Source organism: Lepisosteus platostomus, chromosome 7 (assembly GCF_059453375.1).
Source record: "Lepisosteus platostomus isolate fLepPlt1 chromosome 7, fLepPlt1.hap1, whole genome shotgun sequence".
In the NCBI taxonomy this organism is placed as follows: domain Eukaryota; kingdom Metazoa; phylum Chordata; class Actinopteri; order Semionotiformes; family Lepisosteidae; genus Lepisosteus; species Lepisosteus platostomus.
In genome coordinates this window covers 12185304-12212750 of record NC_142617.1, presented here as the reverse complement: position 1 = coordinate 12212750, position 27447 = coordinate 12185304, and the positions used below count along the sequence as shown (strand labels likewise).

The 27447-nt window shown below is 37.6% G+C and overlaps 1 protein-coding gene across 2 annotated transcripts; it reads left to right on the top strand.

Annotated features, from left to right (window-relative positions):
* On the top strand, nucleotides 1-27447 carry LOC148658204 (sestrin-3-like). 2 transcript variants are annotated; one of them, XM_088639294.1, is made up of 11 exons: nucleotides 1-427; nucleotides 7166-7210; nucleotides 15935-16000; nucleotides 16290-16490; nucleotides 16585-16767; nucleotides 17157-17384; nucleotides 18932-19079; nucleotides 20389-20504; nucleotides 21176-21366; nucleotides 21824-21968; nucleotides 23068-27447. In XM_088639294.1, the coding sequence occupies exons 2-11, from the start codon at nucleotides 7190-7192 to the stop codon at nucleotides 23152-23154; spliced, it is 1386 nt and encodes a 461-aa protein (XP_088495420.1). In that variant the 5' UTR covers nucleotides 1-427; nucleotides 7166-7189; the 3' UTR covers nucleotides 23155-27447. The 2 variants fall into 2 exon arrangements, with proteins under 2 accessions (XP_088495420.1, XP_088495419.1); XM_088639293.1 differs by lacking the exon at nucleotides 7166-7210.

The following is a 27447-nucleotide window of genomic DNA, read 5'->3' as shown; positions in this document are numbered from 1 at the left end:
GCAGAGCGAGAGCCGACTCGAGCTCAACACCCCGGCGCTCAGCCTCTTCAAAGTAACTATTGGCCAGTAGGCGTGTTTTAACTTGGCTCGGTCTGAAGTTGGGACCCAGCAGTGGAGGTGTGGGCTTCTGTGTGGGGAGCGAGAGCGAAGGGGAACTGTCTGCTGTGGTGATACAGATTCCACCGGCTTCGTTCTTGAGTGCTAGAACACCCCCCATCACCAAATAGCCACCCCAAATGACACCCAGGGACCTTCGGCTCTTTTAGCATTCCGGAAAATGCACTTTTTATCTGTCAACAGCTGGGAAAAAAGCAATTAGACCTGCAGTCCCAAACCAACGTCCAAAATGAACGTCAATCCCGATTCTCTCTCCAGTAACAATTCGTATCTGATCTGTAACAACTGTCAGAAGGTGCTCAGAAAAAAGGTACTGTGCTGATTAATTTGCTGTTTACTCTGCGCCGGCATCTGAATTTTAACTTTGCAGGGGTAGGAGACTCTGGGTAATGGTCAATCACGGCAGTGAACTTGTTGAGTTCTTTGAACAAAGCTTGCAGTTTTGGGGGGATTGCATTGCACGATTTTTCTACTAAAATCTGTTTTGTAATAATGTTTTAACAGTCATTATGTTATGTGATTTTAACGTAGATATACGTCTTCCAGTAATTGCTGCATTTTGCATTGTTAGAATTTTAAGACACGGAAAAATATATTTTTTTATTGAAACAAAACTTAAAAAACAACTGTTTTACTGCTTTTTGTTCGTAGAAGATAAACAGCGAATAGTTTGTGTGACAACAGATATAACGCTCAGCTGGTCCTGCAAGATTCGTTTTTGTCACAGTTGAACGTGTTTACTGTATTCTCGAACATAATTTTTGAGAAGAAAAATGACTGGACAGTAAAGTTAACATCTTAAGCAAATGTGTGTTAATCTGTTATTAACGTGCACAACGTTTATGTTTAAGTGGAGGTGAATTGGAACTGCTGAGCTATGCTTTATTAAAACTGGGCAAACCATGTCTGCATTAAATAAACCATCTAGTTTTCGTACCAGCGCAACAAGCTGTAACGTGATTTACCACCTTTATTTAGGGATTGTAACACATTTGGGAAACTATTCTCAAGTCATGTTGCCTCTTTTAATGTCAGGGTACGTGTTTTTTTTCTTTTTTTGTGTGTGTGTAGCTCAAGTGGATTTGTGAAGCAAAAGAGGCCGTGCTCGTGGAGGGGCTGTGGGTAACTAGGCTCTGAAGAAATGTATTGCAAATTTGACAGTTATCTTGGAAGGATTGTTTCAAATAAATACTATTTGTGAATTCGAGGAACTTTGAAAACACGTCTTGTGGTTGTATTTACTTTCCAGGGTTATGTTCTTGCTTTAGAATAGCACTGAGCTTGCACACTAGTCTGGGATGTTGTGCATCTCTTTCAGAGAATTGTCTTGTTGTATTGGATATTGTATATTATTGCTCAATGCTGTTTATTTTGAAAACAAATTATTATTGAAAACAGCCAACAAAACACTTCTGTTTTTGCCACATACTGGCCCTGCATAGTTTCACAAAGAAATCTTTAAGTAGTAGTTGTAAAAGTAACTTCTTGGCTTGAAATTAAGATATATGAGTTTTAGAGTTCCAACTATACGTGCCCCATCTGGTACCTATGCATTCTTAATAATGAGGGTTAAGTTGCATTAAATCATCTTAACTCCAAAGAATACTCTCAGTGGATTTGGAAAATGGCTAATTACGTACCTTTTTTCATATAGAATGGTCTTCTGTAAGCTATAAAGTATAAGAATAGAAACAAAGGCTTCTTTGTCAACTATCCAATGTCCAATGTCTTATGCCAGTGCTTACTGTGGATGAGAAAACAAAGATTTCCAACTCTTAGAACTGGTTATTGGTAACATGGATAACAGAACAGCACAACCACTCAAAATTGCTGTTCTTCTTCATATGGTATGGCAAAGGAGCCCTTTCTCTTCTGATTGACTCCTGATATTCTTCATTTAGAACTGCTATATTGGACTGTGGCTTATGTATGTATACTTTGCCAATCTACTGCCTGTGTCCTGTATTACATCGGTGTAATCAGTGTTATCTGTAATTCTGGCTGCTGTGGGTTTGCTGTGTTCTTCCAGTTATGCTGTTTTGAAGGTTAGAATAATTCTATTTTATGGTTGTGCTGTACTTCAGAAGTTCCATATTTTTAGATATTCTACAGTTAGAAGTTTACAAGTTATATACAGTATGTCAATATGACCCTCCTGCTGAATTTTTTCATTTATTCTTCAACTGTTTTTTTTCTTTTTTAACCATGATATGTTGTGTGTCAGAGATTATTATAGCCCATGTTTGTGTACAGTAGGTTCCTAGGCCGTGTTTATGACGTCCTAAACTTTTGACTCCTGTCAAAGGATGCCTAGTCAAATATTCAGGAATATTGTAAACATTTTCTGTAAACATCCTATATTTCAAGGTGCAAACAAACTCATTGGAATGTTGACAAAGGTTGTGTGGAAGCAGAAATTTCCTATGGACATCTGAAGCATTGATTCATCCATTTATTAGTGTATAGAAGAGTACTGTTGGTTGTTGCTTTAAATGTCTGCTAAGGTTGTATTGTATCCCAGTAAGCATTTACTGAATTTAAGTATTTTACTGTCCTGCAGGATGCAGGAGGCATTTTGTTGACCCTTCCAAGCATGTTTTGATGACTCCTTGAAAGAGACTTTATTACCCTGATTTCCAGATTTGGATAACTAGACTGATCACCTCATGTGTCTGCATGCCATGTCTGTCTTTCCCATTGTTGGCCCTACATACAGGCTTTCCTATGGCTCAAGCAGCAAACTGAAGCTGAAGCACTTCACTTCTCCTATTCTCCCACTTGCCATCACTCTGGAAAATGAGTAATTAGCCCCCGTTCTTCAGTAAGAGCATCCAAGCAAGTGAATGGCAAGGAAAGGATTTTTTTAAAGCTAGCTCTAGCAGCCAGTCATGTGGCACATTGTGAATTTGAACACCTTCCCAGTTTCCCACCTGCTTTCTTGGTTCTGTCCAACACGAGGATGAGACCACATACTGCCCCCTGACCAGGCATTTCCACTGGTCAGACCTGCCAAACTCCTGGCTAACTTAGGGGGCAGGGAGACCTCACATAATAGGTCTTAAAGGCCAATGATTCAATGCATCTAACCTAATGCTTTAATAAACACCCATTTTCCACATGTTCTTCTGACTGTATTTGTAGCCTTTCAGTAAACAAAATAAAGTACACCGTGATTTGGCTCCGCAAAGATTTGTTGGTTTTTTTTGTGAAGATCACGAAGGTTTTTCAGTTTCCTTAGCTTCATTTTTAAGTGGTTTCATTGTCTTTTCAAAAGAACGAATTTAGACTTTCAAAAAAATGCCCTAATCTGCAAATCAAAAAATATTTTTGTACTTATGATTGCATGAACAAAATAGTTTTAATCTTTATGGATGTTCTCTTTTTTGGTAGGGGAAAATTTCTGAATAGATCAGCGGCAGGGAATTCATGCGGTTTCTCTGACAAAAAGATAGGAGGTAAAAAGGGATTTTTGTGGACTGGGATTGGTTTTTGTTTTCTTTTCCCTGGACATTGTAGAAAGTTTTTTTTGGGTCTTTGTAAAGCCACCATTGTTTGCTGGTAATCTTTCTGTTGAGTGGCTGCCAAGTTGGAAGTATAGAGCTCAAGCTGCTGATTCAACACTGTGAATCTCACTTCCCTTTTCAAAGGGACTGCAGCTGCATGGCCCTTCACAGCTACAGGAAAGATGAGAGAAATAAAAATAATGGAAAGTTTATTTTTAAATGTTCAAAACCTTAACACCATGCTGTTAGTCAGTGGGTGTTCAGTCTTCATGCTTGGTCCCCCTGCCTCTGTGGCTGCTGTTATGCTCTCGCTTGCGTAGGACATGGGAGGGCAGGTGATAAGGGCAGTGGTGTTGCGTGATGCAGGCTGCTGGAAACCAAGCGAATGAACCATAAAGGATAAGAGCTGAGAAATCAAATGAAATTTTAGCCACGCAATTTCAGTTTGCCTAAAAGTAAGACTCATCCAGTCTGGCTATTAACCTACTAAAACTGAGCAGCTGTATTGTGAACGGCTGTTTGGAGTAGGGGTTTGGACTCTATAATAACTGCATGATTGTGGGTTTGTGCAAAGACTGGTGGATCGCAGTTTTACTTCAAGGCACTACGCAGATCGCTTCAGGAAAACGTTCTTCCCTGGTCATCACTGATCGACTTTTCAGACTTAATAAAGGATTATTATTGATATCATATTATCATTGTGAATCCCTTCTCAAAACTCTTCACAACTGAGTCAAGATGCAGTAGGACTCTGTTAAAGTACCACAGAAAATGTGATTCTGTACTACAGAGAATAGACAGTAATCATTCTAGTTTTAGTGTGGTTTAGTGTGGTCCTTCTTGAAAGCAGCAGATCAGTGTCATTCAAAGAGTAAAGGTGTCTTCAAGCTGCTGAACACTCATGCAAAGATGGATATTAATGATGTCTAGCCACAGTTAGGAGGAAGGAGATTAGTAGTTTATTTCATACTAATTAAAATTAAGAGGAAGTCTTTCAAGAAGTTTCACTTTGCCCTAAGGTACTGTGAATCAGAGTTCAAGGTACCAACCACCCAACCACTGTTTCAAGGCCTAGTGGGATAGCTTTAGAAAGTCATGTTCTACTGAAGGCTCAGAAGATAATCATCAAAGCTAGTCAGAACTTTTTTTAGAGTCTCATATGAGGTCAATCACATGAAGAGAGGTGATTTATACCACAGAATGTTTTTTCTAGATACCACAAAATAAGGTGACTTGGCTGTTAACGTTGCACTGCAACACTGTTGCCAACAGGAAGCCACATATCATATCTATGTGCTTTTCATACTCCACAGAATAAGTTTTGATAGCTTCTGTTCTTCGAAGAGCAGTTGATCAATAATTGTCTCTAGTCCACGTCTTGAGCCGACTCACTGCTAGTCATATTTCAAACATACCCTACATTCCCTAAGGAAGTTTGCAACACTTGTTAGGGTTAATGCTGTTTTTTCAAGCCTGGCACCTCTTGATCTGAACATCCTCACAGCCAACTTCTAATCCATGTTCAGGCTTTTTAATAAGGAATGAAGACATTACACGCCTCGTAGATCAACAAGTAAGACATCTTATGTTTAAACATGCAAAGCTCTGCCCATACATGGGTCAGTCTGACCAATCTTTACTGTGACCTACCTTGCCCTTTTCACCTCTGAGCAAAGGAAGATAGTTTTCAAGAAACTTGGATAAATTATTGTGGAATTGTGTCCAAAACATGTACAGTATAGATGACAGCATAATCCCAGTAATTCTATGAGATTAAGCTACTTCAGAGTGAAGGAAAGGTTATATAAATTAACTCTACAGTTCAGTTTTCTTCTGTGTTTATAATGTTGCAGGAATTGAAAAACATGGCAGTCATGTCTTCATGTGCAGGCTTAGTCCTGTCTGAGTAATGAGAATCTCTGTAAAAGATATGTTGACTTGGACCAGCATTGGATATAAGCTATTCTATGTGTGTTTTCATGACATTATGGCTTCACAGAACCTTACTGCTGTAAAGTTCTCCTTGAAGTTTGTAAGCCATTTTCCTGTTGTGACTTTAATGGGAAATTGTTATTTTATAATTGTTATTTCTTTTTACCAGCATAGATTCCTGGCCTGGTGGTTTAGCTTGCTTGCATTATGGAAGGACTTCTTTAGATTTGTGTGGTTCTCAATTCCTTTGAAATAGGTGGTAGCCTTTCACAGGGAAGTGTTGACTTGTGCTTGTTTTGTATTTGTTGGCTTAGAAGCAGTACATAAAGCCTACAGTATGTTTGTCTCTTGAGATCAAGTTTTAAGTGTCACCTAACTACAATATATCTCAAAGTTAAAGCCTTTACTTAAATTAAAACTATTGTGTTTCAAAGAAGGTGCTGTAAAGTTATGTAAATGACCGTGAAGTCTGTAATATACATTATCCAATAAAGTTCAACAAAATGTAGTTTTGTTTTGCTGAGGTACAGTATGTGCTGTATACTGTATGTACTGTAGCTGTGATCAACATCCTTTATTCTGAGAAATTAGTAATAGAGGGCTAAATGACTTGTTAGCATGGGCAAAAGTTGTGTAACATAGTCTGTGATTGACTCTTATTACAGTATTTTGTCTTGGCCAATAAAAAGGCATATCCATTAATGTATAGCTGGCTGCTGGCCATGGTGAGACTAACTTAGAAGAACAGGCAATTTATTTTTTACAGGGTTGCACTGGAATGTCCAAACCTACATTTAGCATTGCCTTCTTTATTGCCTACTTTAAACAGCCACTTCATTTGCAAGCACTCTTTTGCCATATGAGAAAAAAAAAACATGCAAAAAACAGTTTGAATTTAATGAAAAGCAGCAGTTACAGTACAAGACTCAGTTTACAAGTTGATCGCAAATCAGGTCATTGAAATAGTTTGTCCAATGTGCACATAATGACCTGTCACAGAACTCTGGAGCTTTACCAGCTGGGTGGGAGCCTAGAATAAATATTCCAAGACTGTTTCTTAAAAACATGCACACTTTAGAGACGTGCTGATTCAAACATAAGAAAAGCCACTTTAGCAGGTTATCAATAAAACAAACTGCATTATCCTTCGTTTTATACATGAAGACCCAAAAGAAATATATCTTCAGTATTCTTTAATATCCAGTCAGATATTGATAGAGAAAAAAAAGAAGGGTTTTTCACAAACTGTATTTGCCTCAAGGGCAGCATGCTGCATCTCCAGCTTTTTTCAGGTAACTTGGTGATATCATTTATTTCTCCCAAGTGTTGTTTGAAAAGCCTTTTAGTTAAATTATACTGTACTGGTTTGGTCTATTCTTCAGTAAAACAAAAGAGATTTTGCATCTTTAGTGCATAAATGGCTACTCTGATAGAAACGTGTTGTTTCTGTAACACTACTAAAAAACAGAAAGTTAGGAAACCTAATATATTAACAAATTAATAGCTCCATAGGAAAGTAGTTCATGTGAATAATGTAACAGTGAGACTCATTATTCACTGTGTGTGTTAGCTACCACATGTTTTACTGATTTTCTCTTAACTTTGTCTTGCAGCCAGTCAAGGTCTGAGGAGGAATAATGGGAACAGGTTTTTGGAAGGTGACTATAAGAGGAGTAATTTATTTGTCTGAATAGTTCCTATGCAGTGTGTAGCAAGTTAATGAATAGCAAAATCCATGTTGTGCCATATTGCTTTTTCATTTTTTTAACAGTCATACAGTACAAACCACTCTCAATGTTGAAGAATTGTGCTCTGTTTTATGATAAAAAAAGATGACAAAGTTGTCATTAAGTGATACTAATTGACACTTGCAGAAAATATTTTCAACAACTGCTTTGTTTTTTAAAATGAATAAAACAAACTCTTGTTTTACAAAATCATAAATATTTAACCACCTTTACAGACTTCCTAATTAGCATCTTGAAAGAGTTATTGGTCACTTTATAACTTCACTGTGGCTTCTACTTAGGGAAGAAATCTTCCTTATGTTCCTTAATCTTAATCTAGGGGTAAATGTTTTGAGAATATTAAGTGTTAGCACAGGTCCCTAAAGTGACTTGGCTTTTAAAGAGTTAGGCTACACATGGTTTTTCTTCATTTTCAGTATTTGTATTGTGTGTTGTATTTTTGCATTTTGTTAACAAGAACTTCATGTTCATTTTGTTTGACCTTTGTAAACTTTACATTTGTCTTTAAATGTAGAAGCCACCTAGCAGTCAGTGTGGAATTTAAGCATTAATGCGGGGATCAATCCTTGATTCAGCTTTTTGTCTCTTAATTAAGGTGTGGAATCTTGTTTTATTACAGAAAAGCGTAGTAGCAATCATTACTGGGTTCAAAACAGATTTCCTTGGACAATCTATTGTTTTGTGTGTGATGTGAAAGGTTTTATTAGAAGATGAGTGCTATTTTAGCAGGAGTTTTGCAATACAGTATTTCTTTGTTTCAGTTCACAGTGTTGTGGTTAGTGCCACTTCACTACCTGCGTGGGCAGTGTATAAAGATCTACAGTGAACAATCCTTAGAACCTGTAGGCAGCCTTGTATTAAGGTGTTAGTGGCCTTCAAAGGTGTTCATTTAACATGATAATGAAAACCAGAGCACCAGTGTACTGTCCACCCCCAGCTGCCTAATGACTACTATATATATTACAGATAATATGGTTTGGGATCACAAAGGGAATTAAAACAAAGAAGGCCCATTGTGCTACCTGACAAAGATTATCTTCAAAATAATGCTTCATGTTGCCCATTTATGTTGTGCTATATTTGTGCTCGATTTTTTTTTTAAAGGTGTTTGTTCCATTTTATAGGTGTGGGAGGAGGGAAGGGTAGCGAACATTTACAGTACATGTGAGGGCTACACTGCTGCCCTGCAGTCTGCTTGCTTGCGAATCTCCACATACACTTTCCAAAATCAATGTTTCTGATGTTTTAAAACTACACTTTAGACATGTTTTCCAGTCTAGATTGTGCTTAACGTCTACTGCTACTACAGTACGTTATTGGGAAGGAGCTTCTAAAGATCCAAGCTCTACTGTCGATTCAAATACATGTTTTTATTTGAAGAGGAGACCAGAGGGATCAGAGAAGGAGTGGAACACTGATCATTTTGTTGATTTAACAAACAGATTTGTGTTCTTTTTACCACTGCTGTGTGGGGTCACAGTAAACAGCCTCCAATTGCTTGTCTTGTCAGATTATGTAACCTGGACAGATTTATTTTGTCTCTTTTGTTCACAGTCACTTGGTTTGACTTTCCAAAGCGCATGTAAAATACATTGTAGCAGCCTCACAAGATCTGGCATTTTGCACTGGCCAGCTTTCATTGGTTAGAAAGCTGACTCCACAACTGCACATGACTAGGATCTGGATTTGAGCCACGTTTGGATTGCAGCCAGAAAGAAACTTAAAGAGTCAGAAAATAATCTTTTTGGAAAGGGTAAGTTGGAAGGGAGGAGGGGAAGGTTTATTCCAGTGTGGGTGACCATTCTTCTGGTGACCTTGAGATCTTCAGAAAAACCTTCCCAGGTCCTGCCCCTCCACACACACACACCCACGGCAAACACTTCTGCATATCCTCAAAACAAGCTGACAGAGACCTGCATGAAAGTTGGATCATGTATTAAAGGAAATTCCCCTTCTTGTGCAAGTGTCCATTTTGTGTGGAGTATACTGCCGAAGCACCCTATGAAACTTTACTGTGGTAAAGTATCGTCTTCATTCTAGATAAGGGAGCGGACTAAACATACCACAGGTTAATACACAGCATACCATAGTATAGCAGGGTAAAATCAGGGCCAAGCATGGATAGCTATGGTAACCTAGCATGAAACAGACTGTGGGTAATCATGATAGAACAAATTAAATCCTTAATATAACCATGGGGAAAATTGTAAAGAAAAAGAGTACTATGAAATACATTGAACAAAATATTTTCCCAATTTACTGGTTTAGCCACTTGTACATAAAATAGGTGCTGGTGCCTTTTCTGTTTTTTATATAACAAAAATATTTACTTGTGCTACGAATAAGGTATCAGTCTGAAATTAATTAATAAATATATTAAAAGGCATGAAAAATGCACCAAATGCTTTTGGTGTTTATTGTTAACACCTAGAAGCTAGTGTGTTTTTTTTTAATTGTCAATAAATTGTAATTGTAATTACCGGCTCAATTCTCCAGACCACATTCCCACTTTTTGGGTCTGTGGTTAGGTTGCTGTGGTAGACAGTTGCCTGCCCTGTGCTGCCCCACCAGGAAATGACCTTGGTTTGATTTCTGCTCGTTTAAAACTGGGATTTTGTCAACTGGTATGATGTCAACACACCAGCTCAAAAGGAAAACCACTAGGGATATTTTGTAAACGCATGTCGCTACAGCTTTCAAAACGCATGGTAACAGCTCAAACGTCCTTGTTTTTAAACTGGTCAACACACATTTTGTGACCTTTGCCCCTTCACTAATACATTCTGCCCAAAACAACAGCACCAAATGTTTTACCCAAGTTGCAAGGCTTAGTTTTGCCTTTGAAATTTCAGTGTTACTCAGAGAGAAAAAAAAAGAAATCACCTTTTGGTAAAAGCAGACAGTCTACAGTATGTAGTGGCATTTTGTAGTCTTTAATCCCTTTTCAAAACATTTTCTAAATAAATGGAACACTGAACTGTTTCATGTTTTGTCTCATACATTAGATTTTTCAGTAATCCACCAGAACTATAAGATTTGCAGATGCATTGTGTACCTTGCAGATTTAATTTGCTTGTGTAATATATGTATGTAGGTCTGTTAATAAGCTCATGATTATTAACAATGTGACACAAAAGTGAAACTGGATGAGAAGATAATGCTTCTTTGGAGTTAAATACTTCAGGAGAGGAAACTGTACACATTTCATGATGTATAGGTAAAAGGTATTCCTGGATTGGGAAATTTTATATGATTAATATAAATTATTTTTGAATTATTATACACGATAATAAATGAAAAATTTGACTTATAATTTAAACACTGAGAATTTCTTTACTGTTGTTTTATGTGGATATTTCATGAGACAAAACACGAGGAATGAGGAAAAAGATTCAAGTGAACAATAATCAATTTGTTCTCATGTGCAAACACATGATGATGACCATTTTGCCAAAAATTAATTTTGTCGTCAGTCTTAAAATACTCCCTTTTCAAAATATTTTGTTAATAAAAGGAACCGTGAACTTTGTGGAATTGTTTTGATGTAATATTGATCTATTCACCAAAATGCTTTGGAGGTTTAGAAACTTGAGAGTTTGTGAGTCTTCGAGGTGATTGTTATTGGATTTTGAAATATGTTCTTCCCACTCAAAAAATAAAAAGTGTGCCTCATAGGCTTAACGTCTCTTATTTGATAATGGGTTCATATTTCGTTAAATGTATTTTGTATTATTGTGTGCTTTTTGCCTGCAAAGCAAATCTCTCTTCTGTGACAATAAGGTGAGTAATGAAAGCTAGACCTTTTCCATTAGTGGCAGATATAGAGTTAAACAATGATAGACAGAATTGACCCCTGCAAGGTTGTGTGTTGTGGATAGGTGATTTGTGTTTTGCAAGGCTGGTTTATAGGCCCAGCCTTATTAGGGCCCTGAAGAAAACAGCAACACCAAACCTTTTATATCTGAAGGAATAATCTCATGCAATAAAAAAGACCAGGAACTAAATTCACTCTTACCTTTTAGCTGAAAGTGGTGTTTCTTTAACATATAAACATTTGCAAACCACTGAATGAATGTGAGGCTGTATTTGTTTGAATTGCAGGAGGAGGGAGGGGTCATCATGTGACGAAACACATTTCCCCCCCCATGCTTGCACAAGGTTCTGAAAGGCCTGTTTTTTCTTCTCCGTGTTTGTTTTGGAAGAGTATAGGGGTGGTGGGGAAGTGGAGGGAGCAGATTGCCTCAGAAAAGTGGTCTACATTTATCTTGTGTAGTTTGACTCGTTCTAATCGAAACACACTTTTCGCAGAGTGTAGATACTGGAAGATACTAAAAGGCTTCTTGTTTCAGAATGTTTTTTTTGTTTTGTTTTTTAAATAGGCAATGATGAGTCTTTTTTACACATGAATAAATGCTTGTTAGAAGCCATTCGGTTCTTGTTTCTTTTTTTTCCGCCTCTTGATGCACTACTGTCAGAGTTACCCCTTAGTGAGGGGCCAGAATCGGGGACTACTTGAGAGGACAAACATTGCAGTCAGAATCTTGCTCTTTCAGGATTGCACGAGTTACTTGGCAAATCTTTTTCCACAGTATTTCTCCAAACAAAAGGGGGAGTTATGCACTTTGCACAACTAAGTGGTTGTGTACAATGTAAATGTATTGATCCAATTTTCTGCATCTTATTTAGTGAAGGTGACATTGTACATTGTACACATTAAGCTCAAAAGCCTGTTTATTTTGACACATACCTTGTACAGTATGGAATTGAATCCTCAGGGTGCTCCTGCTGATCTTTTAGTGCTGTATTTCCTACCAAATATTTACCTGTTTTGTCACAACTTTCTGCGTCTTTCTTTTTTCCGTGTGGGAAAAACGTCTTTTAAAATCTTATTTAGAAAACAGACAAGCGCCCATGACAACCTGGGCGTTTAATGCAGACCATTGTAAGCAATGATGACGTAAGATAGAAGATTATAAAAAGTGCTGTTTTTTTAACAGATTATAAAAAATGTTCATTTGAGCTAAAGGATAAAAGATGGTGATTTGTTTATGATTAGAACTAAATTTGCTGAAATCCAGGGCTGTCTTTCTGGCAGTTTTACAGGGATTGTGTAAACGTTCTGCTGATGTGCAGTTCTGGGGTAATAAAAGAGAACTGTAGTATGGAGTTATGTAAGCTGCCCTTCCATTGCTAGCAGTCAATTTTAAACACAATGTGAACAAGTGAAGTAAGCCTGTAAAATTGTTTCCAGACATGCAGTTCTGCCTGAGAAGCTGTGCCAGTGCATTTTTCGGTAAATCAAACCATATGGATTCTGTTGGAGTGGACTAAAGCGGTTTTTATTAATTGTATTAATTAAGTAACAAAATCAGGAGAGTATAATTTTCCCCTCCTCTCCCTGTTCTATTTCCTTACTCAGTGGAGGAATCTTGATTTCAGCTTCAGTTTGACCTCTCTCACAACACCATAGCTATTGCATATACTCAGAGGTTCTGAGATTTCTAATTCTGAGGCATCTTGGGAGACTGAGTCTCAGAATAAATCAAAACTTCCAGACCCCTTTTTTATGGTAGCTTGTTTCTACCCCACAGGAACTAGTGTTTAGGTACTGATCTTTTAGTTAGCAGATGGGTCTATTTTATTAAATCTTGTTTTAAGGCAGAACATTGAGATGTGGTTTATTCTTTTATTGTGAAGTGACTCCAAAGGAAGTGAATACTGCATAACTGTCATAAGTCACACTGGCCTTTAGAAGAATGTCATTTTCTGAATCCACAGTGAAAAGACGCAAGTCTGGAAGATATGTGGAGGAGTCAGGCTGTCAAAATTATTTCAAATTATTTCATCAAATATATTTACAGCAGCCATATTAGGAAACGCAGCTTGAGCTAAAAATGCATAATGTAGGCTTGTTTTCCTCAAAATTGTATTTAATGAAAAGGGCATCTAAAATTTCACTTGCCTCATTTGTCTTTTTTAAATCCTTTCCATTTATTCAGGAAATAAAATTTCCTTCGAGCCAGCAATCTTTTCCAGTTTTTAGTTTATGGTGACGTAGATGTCAAGAAGGAATAAAACATAGTTTTGCATGATTTGCCACACTGTTGAAATGTTGCACATCCTGGGGACATTGTTCATGGTTATTCCTTGCTTTGCTAAAGGAGTTTGACTTGGGTGTTCATTCTTACAGGAAGAAAAACATATTTCTTTGATTTAACCTAAGAGTTACTATTGTTGCAGTTCCTGGAATGTATATTTATCTTAGCAGGCTTGAGGCCTGAGAAACTTCCATGTTTCCTCCCTTTCCAATCTGCTACCATAGAGATATGTGCTTGCCAAGAGAATTCCAGCAGACTGCTAGACTGAACCATTACGTTTCAGCTATCATAGAGGCCCCCTGTGGAGATCAAAGGAAATTTAAGGAAGAATGCTTTATTCAAGGAGATTCAAACTCTCCTTGAATCTTAGTTTGCAATTTAAAATTGTCACTCTCCAAGTCCATGAATCAATCAATGTAACACAACAAAACTGGAAATTACTGCTTTATTGGAATATTTACTCAGACGTGATTTCCATGCTGATGTTTCAGACCCTTCTTTTATATCTGTTTTGCTGTGATAAAGCAATGTAAAAATTGATTTTATTTTGATGTCATGTTATATTTCTTTTAAAGCCTCCCTACGCTTGGGAGCACCAACCTGTAATCAGCTTGGCTCCCTTCTTGAACTAGCTACAAGCAATATGGACCAGCTAGTTTCCATTACCTGTATAGATTATTCCCACCTTGTGTCATGCCGATAACAGATTTATTCACCTTATCATCACATAAGACTACCTGCAGACGATAATATAATGATCACAGCTACTCATAAGGTTAAAAGAGACAGCAGCCTTGCAGAAAGTTTCAGGTCAAACATTTGCTTTTTGGCTGTGCAGTGCTGCCCCAACCCTAGTTTGTTACTTACAATCTGAGTGACAGCAGGATATAACATGAAGGGACAGCTTCCTCTGCATTTTACCCCTAATATAATCTCTCTAGAGCAGGCTTGTGTAAATGTAGGGATCTCCAAGGAACTATATCTGCAATGCAATCTCACGAAGGTGCAAGATTAAATTTAATTAAATATTGGTTTCTTTTGCGTGTGCGTGATTGCAAAATTCTTTAAATACTGTACAGGTGCAAATGTATCAAATGATAAGGACAGTCGAAATAAATAGATGTGTCAGAATTAGCCTATTTTATTGGATGGTTCTTTACTCCATACACTGCTTTCCAAGTGTGACAAAGAGCACTTGTTCTAACCCACATTTAAAGTAGGTCGTTGAGCAATGTATGCATTCTTTCTCAACTCTGATCACCTTCCACAGCTACACTGTATGTTTTGTAAGTTAATGTGCACAGTACAGGTTGTTTGCTTATTACCTGACAATTTGCTAATTACCTGAAAGGGGAAGGTATTTGAAGCAGCAATACCAGCTAGACATTGCAGAAGCAGATTGGACAGCGTAGTAGAACAATTAAAAGAAAACTGGCCAGGGAAAATAAAATGATGAGATTTTTAACTCTTTAAGAATATTACATCCATTACGTAGTTGTTGTCCGTAAATAAATATGCACATTATTCCCTTTGTTTTAATGTTTTCCCCCCTCAAAGCTTTAATTTCAAGACCATCACAAATCCTCTATGTTGCAAACTACCTGTTACCTGCAGTGACAGCAGCTGCTCAGAATCTGACACTGCAGTGTTTTGAACTTTTTAAAGGCACAAGATCCCCAGTATGGTGTTGTTATCTCATAGATCAAAACCAAGTTATTAGGTTACCCACTAAGCTCCTCTGCAAATATAGATACAGACACTGCAATTAGAAGTCATATTTGCACAGTGCTAAGCTTTTTTGTTATTCATTTGGGAGATAATTAAAGCTTAACAGTAAAAAAAATTGAGTTTAAGTCAAAATGCCTTTGGTTTAACCTGATAAAAATGCTAACATGGCAAACACATTCTGATAGACGTCACGTTAGGGAAAATAAAGACATATCTAGCTCATACTGTGACTGCGAGGATTAGACATTCCCAAAAACAATGGACTGTAAGCAAAGCCCATGCAAATCCAAGTAAAATGCAAATCAGTAAAACCAATTAACAAATTTCCATTCACTAACTTCTTATAAGCTATGGACCAAAAAACCCTGCAGGCAGTAAACTAAATTAGAGCTACAAATGTGAACAGTCTTCCGATTACATTTTGAGCACAGAGCAATGTTTCTTCATAGCACTGCAGTCATGGTTGGGTTTCATTCTCTGATAAAGCAGTTAGGTGGAATTGCTAAAATAAAATATGTTGGGAATGCACAGAACAATTTTTATCTTTTACCACAAAGATCTGATACAACCATGCTTGCCATTTTCTTGTTGAGATAAGACTTTTATTTTGATAGAACCTATTCATTGTCATTGGAGTTTAAGTCCAGCTAGGAATATGTGATAAAAAAAAACATATTTGTTCAGAAATATTCTAGATTAACAGTGGAGATAATAATAACACATAATAATATATACTGTATCAAATAATTATTATTTTCATCTTTTATTTCGACTAAAACGATAAAACACAAGCTGTTTTTCTTAATAGGAAAAAGGAATGCGAGTCCCCCGACCCCTGACAAGTGGCCCCAGTGCCTTTATACCAGAAAATGAGGTAACCTTCTTTTTTTTGTGTTCACACCCTAGTGACCAAAAAGTTAATCTAAAGTGTGGCACTCTTCTCTTCGTGATATTTCCTGAATGGTACATTGTGATCCGTCATACCTTTGCATAACTACCTGTACGAATGTACATGAATGCTCATTCTTCTTTTTCTTTTCTGTAACGCTGTGTGTGTTCAATACCACGTACCATGTGTCGAGTCTCTTCTCGTGGTACTGGGATGATTTGGACCATCGCTATTGTGGCAATGTTGATTGTTGTTGTCTTCTTCCCCCTCCCAGATCTTGGAAGCGACGCCGGCAGACACTCACACTAACCTGCTGCTGGTAGAGGAGTATTCCACATCTGGGAGGATAGACCACCTCACCCAGCTGATGGGCCTTCACCCCCAGTACTTGGAGTCCTTCCTGCGGAGCCAGTTCTACATGCTGAGAATGGATGGCCCACTGCCCCTGCACTACCGCCACTACATTGCCATCATGGTGAGGCTTGCCGCTGAAGTTGAGTTGCGCTGTGGTGTCTTCTGCTTTAGGTCACTGACAGCCTCTTGAGCTCCTCTTGCTGTTCATTCTGCAGGCTGCAGCTAGACACCAGTGTTCTTTCCTGGTCAACATGCACGTTCAGGAGTTCTATCAGATTGGCGTGTGTCTGGAGTGGCTCAAAGGCCTGGAGCACATCCCTCAGAGGCTGAGGAACCTGAACGAGATCAACAAAATCCTGGCCCACCGGCCCTGGCTCATCACCAAGGAGCACATACAGGTACCGACGCCAGGGGCCAGGAGCTGTTGGGTAGATAACATGGCAGGAAAAGCTGAATGGGTTGGTGATGAGAACCAGCATGAACGATATTAAAATAAAAAGAAACCTCCTCACTCATGACATTTAAATATAAAATAAAAAACTTCCATCAATGCAATGCATCTCTCAGTACTCTGAGATGTGAATAAAGTTCCTAGAGAGGTTCATTTGGTACAATGAGAGACAGCGTGTATTTAAGTCATATATTTCTATTTTGTTCACCTCAGATCCTGCAGTGTGTGTACATCTGTGTATTTTATTTGGTATAGGGGCTGTTTTACAGCACGTGCAAAACCATTAATTCTTAATACAAGCAAAATCTAGAAAGCATCTCTTTTGTCCACTGTCAGAAACTTGTGAAGACTGGAGAGAACAGCTGGTCCCTGGCAGAACTGGTCCACGCCGTGGTGCTGCTGGCCCACTTTCATGCCCTGGCCAGCTTCGTGTTTGGCAGCGGCATCAACCCGGAAGTGGACAGTGACAACTTCCAGCGGACCACGGTCAATAATTTCTGCGTTTGTGACTTGGCCAACGACAACAGCCTGGAGGACAGCATACTTGACTGCGCCAACCCTGAGGTGAGAGGCTGAGGCAGAGGAATAGAATTGCAGTGATAATGACAAAAACAGCAATATGCCATGCTTACATCACAGTCACCACTGTGCTCAGTAATAGAGACAAGTGTATTTGTTATAATTGTATTTGTTGAGCATTATGAAATTCTGAAAGAACAAAAGTAAAATGTGCCAGACATATAAAATATAGTTGTATAGGTATGCCAGAATTCAACTACAGTTACAGTTCCAAACTGCAGTTGCAGTTTGTCTCCCATTCTGATATTTTGAACACTGTTAATAAAGATAATAAATTAATAATTCAGTCAATCATTCTCCATCGCATATCTGTAACCCCCAGTGCATAATTACTCGTGCAATAATACAGCATTATAATCAATATATCTTGTTATGTCTCACATGTTCTGAGCCATTTTCAAGTACAAGCAGATTATTTCCCTATTTTGTCAAATATAGGTTACATTGAAACTATATTAACTTCACTATTCTTATCCGAGGATTTTCGTGCTTATGAATCATACAGAAATGTAGCCCAAACCAGAAGCACAACAGATATTTTATTTATGGTTTGTGTCAACCACATAAGAATGTTGTGGTGAGTGACTGCCTTAATGAATGACTTAATGAATCAATGACTTGTCTGTTTTACTGCAGACCTAATGTGAGGTGAAAACCAGAGAGCATCATTCTCACTGATTAACACATATTTTAAAAAACACCAGAGTGAGCTGTTTCGTCAAGATATTTTATGTAACGTCTGAGTCATAAACATTGCAGGAAACAAGTTAAATTGTGACATGTTAACATGTCGGGGACAGAAAGTGGCATGTATGCTTTTTTTCTTGGCATGCCACATTTTAAATGATTTGCACACTGATTTGCCAAATGATTTTGAAATTAATATTGAACCTCAACCGACATAAAGACAAGAATATATATATATATCCTAACCAACCTCATGGAGAGTTTGCATTAACCAATTGGAATAATAGTTAATGCACCCAAGAATCTTTCATATTAAAGGTAAAGAGCAACAGGGAACAAATGCAAACTTTCATACAACTGGAATACATTGAATTTGGATTTAGTGATGACAGGAAAAAAATAAAACAAGTTTAAAAAGAAAAAAGATGCTTTGAGGGTCCAAAACCTCAAATATATCAGTAAAAAACAAACAAAAAACTGTTGCAAACTGCAGATCAGATGATGGTTAGGGTGTTTATTATTAAACCTCGCAGATTTTGTAGTCTAAATATGTAATAGAACAGTTAAGTTCACTTTAGAATACAGTACATTGTGTATGAGACAGCTTTGTATTTTTTTAATTTTGAAGTATTACTTCATACGTAGTACCCATACATTTTCAATAAAATCTGGAAGTCTTCATGAGAATCATTTTCACACTTACATGAAGCAGGGTCTTGATTGGTTAACAAGCTGACATGTAGCCTTAGTTTCTTCACGTGCATGCCAAATGTTAATGCGTATGGCCTGAGACGTTTGACCCCAAGGGTGGTTGGGTACTATTTCTGTGGGTTGCTGCCTCTCAGACCAAGGACTCGGTGAGCGAGCTGGAGGCTTTGATGGAGAGGATGAAGAGGCTGCAGGAGGAGCGAGAGGAAGAGGAAGCGTCGCAGGAGGAAATGGCCACACGTTTTGAGAAGGAGAAGAAGGAGAGCCTCCTGGTGGGCTCTGGAGGTATGACAGACCCCGCATCATCGCTGTGATGGCTTTGTGGAAAGAACAAGAAAACCATTAGGTTTGAAATTACAGCTGAAACTAATGGAAGTCAGTTCTTTCAGCTGCTTTTATTGGTTAATAACCTGACGCTCTGATGCAGGGATACTGAGATCTGTTCCTTTAGCACGATTTATTAATTTTGTATATCAACTGCTTAATGCATCTGTACAGTAGTTTATTACTTAATTAAAGCTGATATAAGGCATTTATTTGGATTTGGAATTGGAAATGGGGAAAAAAATACATTAATTCACTGTGTCCCTCTGGAAGCCTAATTAGGAAACGAAGAAGATTGGATTGTCATTCAATCCAAAAGTCATGCACTTCGACCTTCAAAGAACCCTTCCGAAAATGTTCTGAAAAATAGCGAGTCGTGTCCTGTGTGGATGGAAAAGTATTTGTCTGCCCAGCATGGAGAGCAATTAAAAAAACTGATGCAGTGATTTTTGTATTGTTTAGTTTTTATCAAGATGTTAAGGTAGCGATTTCAGAGAGCAAACAAAAGGCAAATACTAGCGGCTTAAAGCAAGCTGCCAACCAGTTCAAACACTGCAGTTACCAAGCATCCCTGTAGAGCCGGCACCAACGTATTGCAACATCTGTAAAGGCCTTTGTCTGTAACCTGCTTCTCTCTCACTGAGTGAAGCAGGTGGACAGATGAAGTTGTGTAATAGTGCTTTAGTGGAAGTGATTATGGTGTCTGTGATTGACTCTGGCCTGTCTTATCACATCTTGGCTGCTTTCCCAGGTCTCTTCTTTTTTTAAAAAAAAAACTATCCATATGGCTTTAGATCATGCAGTTTCAACAGTGGACATCTGCTTTGGGTTGTATGAATATTATACCTTGACTCAAACTGGAAATGGCAGGTAGAGTTTAGACTAGCTCAGCTGTTTGACCTTTCTTTGGAAGTCCTTTGGTACAAGCTTGGATGGATGTAATTTTTTTATGATAAAAAAGGTGGTGGATTGAGGGAAAGCCTGTTTTTTAGCATTTCTGGACAGAAAATTAAAATTGTCTAAAAGCACCAAATCAGACTAAGACAAGAAAATTTGCAGTTTGAAAGCAGAAGGAGGATATCCTTGAACCAGGCTTGTTTCTGCTATGGTATGGGAATGTAGTGCTGTAAATGAAGTTTGTTGGTCAGCAACAGCAAAACATGACTGTGTTGACGAAAAGAAGGTGTTTCTTCTCCTTTTAGGGAAAAATGATTATAGACTGCTGTTTAAATCGTTCCGCTTACGTGATCAATCGGTCATCTCCCACCAGTTTTTGAGGAAGTGGTGCTGACATCCAGAGTCTCACGCTTTGTGGAAGATCCCACCTTCGGGTACCAGGATTTTGCGAGACATGGAGAAGATAACCTTCCGACATTCAGAGCTCAGGTATTTAGGTTTGTCAGTAAACAAGAAAGTATCATTGACTTTGGGATCTGAATGACCTCTGAGCGTTGCAATATAAATAAATTATGAGATGAATGATGTAATAAGGATGTTTAGTATCCTATTATTTTCATGACTGGGGTTTGTTTGCTTCTGTTGGCATTATCATTACGATTTACTCTACCCTTGTGTAGATGTGAAATAGTAAATAAAATGGATCATAGTCCTTTTCCAGTTTTGCAGAGATTTCTGTGTCTGCATTGTTTCTATTGCAGAAGTTTCTGTTCTTACTTTCTGTTCTCGGATGCTCTGTCGCGGATCTGTCACAGATCCTTCTGTTCTCTGAGAAGCTGTTGACATAAAAAATCTGTGGTCATTAAAAATCCCAGGGTGTTTCTTGAAAAGAGTAGGGGTGTAACCCTGGGATCCTGTCTTCCCATTGGCCTTTACCAATCATGGCCTCCTAAGAATCCCGATCTACTGTATGAATTACTTCATCCCTCTGTTCTCATTCTGCATTCTGGTGCACTTGCATCATCCAGGTGGATGCTGTACATAGGTGGTGGTGGAGGGGAGTCCCCATTACCTGTAAAGCTCTTTGAGTGGAATGTCAAGAAAAGTGTTATATAAGAGTAAGCAATTATTATTAATATAGCCTTCCTTCCTTTTGGCAGGACTACTCATGGGAGGACCATGGCTTCTCGCTGATCAACCGGCTGTACTCAGACATTGGCCACCTGCTGGACGACAAGTTCCGCACTGTTTATAACCTGACCTACTACAACATGGCCAGCCATGAAGACGTGGACACCACTATGTTGCGCCGTGCTCTCTTCAACTATGTGCACTGCATGTTTGGCATCAGGTAACCTTCTGAGCATCTGTATTTCCTGTGCAGACACTGTGTCATACTGGGTGTGTTGTCTCTCGAGCTCTGAAAAAAACTACTGTTTTTTATGCATGTTTAACTGAGAGCGGAGTTTGTCTAACAACAAGAGTTGTTTTGTTTTCTAATTGGTGTTTTGGAACGTCTCGATATTTTGAAATTAGATTAACTGAGCATTGTGTTAACTAACAAAGATTGTGTCTGTATTGTTTGAAAACAGCCTTTGTTGTTGTAGCTTGTTGTAGGTTCTGTAGACAGTGAACACCCCTCAATCGGAAGAGAATGGTTCATTTTCTGTTGACCATAGCTCCACGCAGATCTCTTCTGTCTCTTTTTTGGAGGGTAGCACAGCCATATTCTCCAGTCAAAAGCACAACCAAAGACCCATATAAGCTGCACAGTTAAAAATGTCTGGTATATTCAATCCGTTTTCTAGATACGATGACTATGACTATGGAGAGGTGAATCAGTTGCTGGAGCGGACTCTGAAGGTCTACATCAAGACAGTGACCTGCTATCCCGAAAGGACTACAAGGCGCATGTATGACAGCTATTGGCGCCAGTTTAGGCACTCCGAAAAGGTGAGGAGAGGGACAATTGACGGGCGTGTTCCTTGCATAGGATTACTGTTCTAGCTCAGATTAAATCATAATAATGTAAAGGTACAACAAGTAGAGAAATAATCCAGTAGAATGGGGAATTTATTTTAAATAATACTGCTATAACCAAATTCTTCTGATTATATAATATTTACTACATAAGAAATAAACAACTCAGTTGGTCGTGCCTTATTGATGCAGAACTCTGATGCAATCCTACAATTGTCTGTGCAGTGATCTAGCAAATATGTTGTTATGAGAGATTCAGACATTTGACCACAACAATTCTGTTTGTGTATATGCATTCTTGTCTTTTTTATTTGTTCTTAAGTCTGATGTCCTTAAAACCATCTTAAATGCTTATATGGAAAGTGTAACTTGAAGCAGCATCCTAGAAATCTATTTGAGGTCTTCAAAGGTCAAAAGGAGACTAATGTTGGTTTGAGAAGTATGGAGTTAGTTTTGCAGATTCATCCTCTTTTCTAAAGGCCTTCAACAAGAAACAAATGTTTTAAACATCTTAGAAACTCCAGCTGGAATGTCTAAGCATTGGAATGGATATACTGAAACACTGTTACAATATAAAGAAAGAACTGTTTTTTGTTCAGACTTGCTAGGGTCCAGGTTTACTTCACTTACAACCCAATTTTAACATACCGTTGCCACGGTAATGGTTTATTTTTCTTTCACGTGTAATCTAGGCTGGAGTAATTATAACAAGACAAAACTTAGTACTTTTCATTCAATCAATTAAGAGAAAATTGTTCTAATTCACTACTCCAACTTTATTTTATCAGGCCATCCATATTTTGCCACTTGTAAGCTTCTTCATCAGGGCAAGGGATATTGAACATTCGCTGTGTGCTTAAATAGATTTTATTGAGCATACTTTTTTTTTCTGTTTATTGCTTAATTTTGTTGCTGTTGCATCATGTGTATCTTGTCACTCTTTGGCGTGTAGGCTTCCTTTTTTCCCGTCCTGATATAGACTATAATCCTGTACCCTGTACTGTTCTTCTTTCCTGTGTTATTTCTAAACCTGTCTGGATCATCATAGGCCTACCCTGTGTTTTGTCTTCAGGTCCATGTCAATCTGCTCCTGATGGAGGCTCGAATGCAAGCTGAGCTTCTGTATGCCCTGCGCGCCATCACTCGCTACATGACCTGAGTGACCCAAGATCCCTGGCCTCCGAAAGACACCTTCCTTAGCTGGGACTGTGGTGGCAGCCAGCTCTCTCGCGAAGGATCACAAGACAATCTTGAAACCCCAGTGTCAATATGCTTTGTCATGCGTCTTGTGACAAGTTTAAAGTGCAATTTGTGTTTCCCCTCCACGAAACACGACACTGAGCAGCAAGCACTAAATCCCCTTTTAGCTTCTCTAAGAAGCTAGAAGCATGTTTGTTTCTTTCTCAGTGGTTTTTCAACTTCTTTAAAAGAAAAATAAAACGGCAAAACTAACTTTAAAAGAGTAAGCCCCCTACATTGTGCAGGCAAGCCTTTTTGTAAGGGTGCTGGGTAGTTAAGCGTCTTAACTTTTTTAAGACTAGTTAATGTGAATAGGCTGAGAGCGTTTCTTTAATCTTTTGATATGTAGCTTTTAAGAAAATGTGAAATTCATCAAAAAAGATAAACTCTTACTTAAGTATTATTTTTTTTCTACAAGATTATAAAACGTTGCTCACAAGATCCACAGCAGTTGAAGCTATTCTGTCATTATTCTAACTGGTTTTCATTTGTACCCCTATAGTAAAATCAGCACCACAGTGCCTAATGTTACATAATTGGTAACTGATCCGGCTAGTACATTTGTTCATGTATATGAGAACATTTTATTTTCATCCACTATCATGGACTGTTTCTTTCTCCTACAGAGTAATGCCTGTTTATATTAAATAATTTTAACAGAAGAATGACCCCTACAAGTGTAGGTTGGTACAATCTTATAAAAGTTCATTGCTCTTATATGTGCATTTTATCTTATTTTATTTTATCTTCACCACTTTGGAGATTCAAAGCTTCTTAACCCTAAGTCAGAAGAATTTAGGCCTGAAAGAATAACCTTGTGATGAAAGTTCTTAGTGCAATATTTAATGGTTTGTGTCTCCCAACTTTTTCTTTCAAAGCCTAGAGATAATAAATTCATGCTTTTTGTTTGCTGCATTTTTTGCACACTCTTAACATTTTTAGGATTTGCTTTTTTTACTACTTGGGCTCTGGTTTTGTTTATTTCTGTACAAATGAGCATGTCTCTATTAAAACTAAAAATCCATAGATGATGTAGCACCCAAAGCAACCATCAGTTATTTTTAGCATGCAGCACAATATTCAACAGTGCATTGCACACAAACAGGTAGTGAGGTCAGTATCTGCTATGGTTGGATGTTTATGTTCAATGTTTAAGGACAGCTGTTGCTGAGAATCTGGGTGAATTGGTTCATTCAGGACGTTTGCAGTGGCTTTGGGAAAAGTCAGAGTTCAAGAATAGACTTTTTTTCACCGCCTTACAGATATTAAAGACAAGGTGTTATAAGTCTTTTGCTATATCCTTAGTTCACAAACGTGAGCACAACATTTGATTAAAAAGGCACATTAAATAAATAGCTTTCACATTTTGCAGCCAGTGGGGTTTCTGTCCAGATTGGTTCAGTCATTGTTCGTAAAATAAAACCTAATTGTCGGCAATAAAAACGTCATTGCAGAGTTCCCACTTGTATCTGATCTTGCACATGGATCCCTAAATATTTTTTTATTGTGTAGTTTGCCTTACTGCTCCTTCCCATTGGTTCCATAGATAGCCATAAAAGAACACTAAAAACTGTGAATACAGGTAAAAAATCATCAGATGCCAAATACATTTTTCCTTTGTAAACAGATTAGTTTCTGTCTGTACCTACAGATAGTTTCTGAACTGTCTACGTCTAGACCTGGGTGTGGCATTACTTTTCTGTTTATCATACTGCAAAACACAGAGTGCTTAGCTATGGGAGTACATGAAAACCCATAGTAACAATGAAGATAGATAATCCAGTGTTTGCAGTCAGCCAAAGTACTGTTGGAGCTAATGGGGAAATAGAGGATTGGTGTTGGGTAGACTGAACATTTATGCAGTTCCCATTCATTCAAATATTTCTGTAGCATTAAAGGATTTACACTTTTTGGTGTAATTATGTGTTGATGATCAGCATCTAGCTTTCCCACATGTGTATTTAAAGATCAGATCCCATAGGGATTGCCAAATCCAGGTTGATTGGTAGTATTGTAAGAAGCAACCAGTATCAAGTACAGCATTATTTTGGGTAAATAATTAATATGTATAATGCAAAAGCAAAATAATAATAATAACAGCCTAGAAAAAAAGATTCCAAAGTTTAAAACAAGTATTAGTGGGATTATGAGGAGTGTCCTTCCACGACCTCGAGAGATCTGGGGCTCCTTTTTTTCTTGCTGTCTGAAAATGCAATACTCTGTGATTCTGGAAGTGCCCTTTATGAATGACAATAGATTCAAACTTGAAATGTTCCTTTACCTATGCTTGCTTGGACTTGTAATATAATGATGTAATGAATGTCTGTATTTCTACTGAAAAAAGAAAAATGTTGGGGAGAATGATTCCAGCGTACACTTTATATCCTTTTGTTCTGTAATCTCATTGAGTTGTTTTCTTAGAGAAAATGTGGTAGCATGTAATGAAAACTCTTCATATGCAACTGTGTGTACCTTATTACTTGTTAATTTTTTTGTACGAGCCCTTTCCTTAATTTTGTCAGTATTAATACCTTGATCAGGCATGCTCTGTTTTATAATTTGTAAATACCTTTGGAATAACAGAACTGTGATGCTACCTTTTTCAGTTGTGCTTTATTACTGTTAAGGACTGTTAATTACTGTTTTTATTGGTTTTTTCTTTCCATTGAATCTGAAATGATCATCATATCTCCCGTTTTACCTGGAAAAATGTTTCAGAATTCGAATAAGCTATAAACTTTTTTTTTGTACTGTGCTGCAGATAAGGAGTAGTAGACCAGAATAGATTTAATACCTTTAAAGTCTTGTAAGCATGACATCTCTTGTGAATTTCCCTAATGATATACTGTACCACTGAATTATTGAGAAATGACTGCAGTAGTGAATACCACATTGCCACTCTGGCCCCCAGCATGAAGATAAGAAAACCCGACAATTTTGAATCACTAACCACAACATGTAAACCTGAAAAGAGTTTGCATGCTGTAAACTAAGATTATTACAGGATAATACCATAGACTACTCTTAGAATACTCCCAAGCATCGTGTAGTACATTATCAGTATTTACTACTGCAAACCAATTCAGAGTACAATGAAATTTTAGGAATATGTAAAGAACAAAAGCAAAGTTCCCTCTTGAGATTTACCATTGGGAACCTACAATCAGGTTATTGGGAGACTCCCATAAAGTGAAGGAGTCACTTGATTTGATTTGTACCCACATGGGCTCTTAACTACACACAGCTATGTGTAACTGGCACATTTCTGAGGAAAGATGTGTGTCTTGGTGTTCCTTTACTTTCTGAGTTGAGTGGAATGGGAGGTAAAATGTGATCTGTGCATTTGAAATTGAGAAAGAAAAAAAGAAATATTGAGCACTGGTAGGCCTGAAAGAAAAAAAATTCATCAGTGCTTTGTGAATGCTTGTTTCTCTGTACATGTATGTAAAAAAAAGTATTTAAAAAACCCTTTGAATTCTGAAGTCCCAGTTGGTAACTTTTTTTCAAGATGAAAACATGTTAAATTACAAAAGAACAATATTTTTTAGTTCTTCAAAAAATGAGAAATTTCTCAGTTTGCAGTTATTGCTATACATTTCTCCGTTTGCACAGCGGACTTTGTCTGCCTTGGAGTGAAAGTGTCACTTTGTCTGATGAAAACAGATTTAAAAAGAGTTCAAAGCAATATTTGAACTCAATATATCAATATATTTTGTTGCAGCTATGTATTCTCCTAGACAATGGAATGCCTTATCTTAAATATACATAAGAGTGACTGTAAGTGGTAACAGCATCTTTAAACTTTTTAGGATAGGCCTGTCTTCATTTAAAATTATATTAAGAATTCATCAGTTTTGATTAAAATTGTGATAAATTTGCATTCTAAATTTGCCGTAGGAGACATTGCACAGTTGGAATGGCGCTTCAACTGTGGAATGGCAGTATTTCTGTAGCAATGCTAGTTTTACTTGAGCCCAAAACTAATTATATGTGTTACTATTGTAGTGTTTCAATAAGTACATTTGTACTTTTGTCCAAGAGTTTTTTTTTGTTTTGTTTTCAGTTTTCTTTTCCTAGGTACGGAACAATGGGGTGGGCTTGTGAAACTATACAGTATATCGCATTTATATGATCAGGATTTTATTTTGCATTTGCTTGTAGAGAAGAAAATAAAAGATTCTCATTTATGGTTTCAATAAAGCTGTCAAAACAA

Coding starts and splice junctions, on each gene's coding strand:
- LOC148658204 (XM_088639293.1), top strand. CDS start 347: ATGAACGTCAATCCCGATTCTCTCTCCAGTAACAATTCGTATCTGATC. Junction 16,001..16,289: donor CCTTTATACCAGAAAATGAG/GTAACCTTCTTT, acceptor TCCCCCTCCCAG/ATCTTGGAAGCGACGCCGGC. Junction 21,367..21,823: donor CACTGCATGTTTGGCATCAG/GTAACCTTCTGA, acceptor TCCGTTTTCTAG/ATACGATGACTATGACTATG.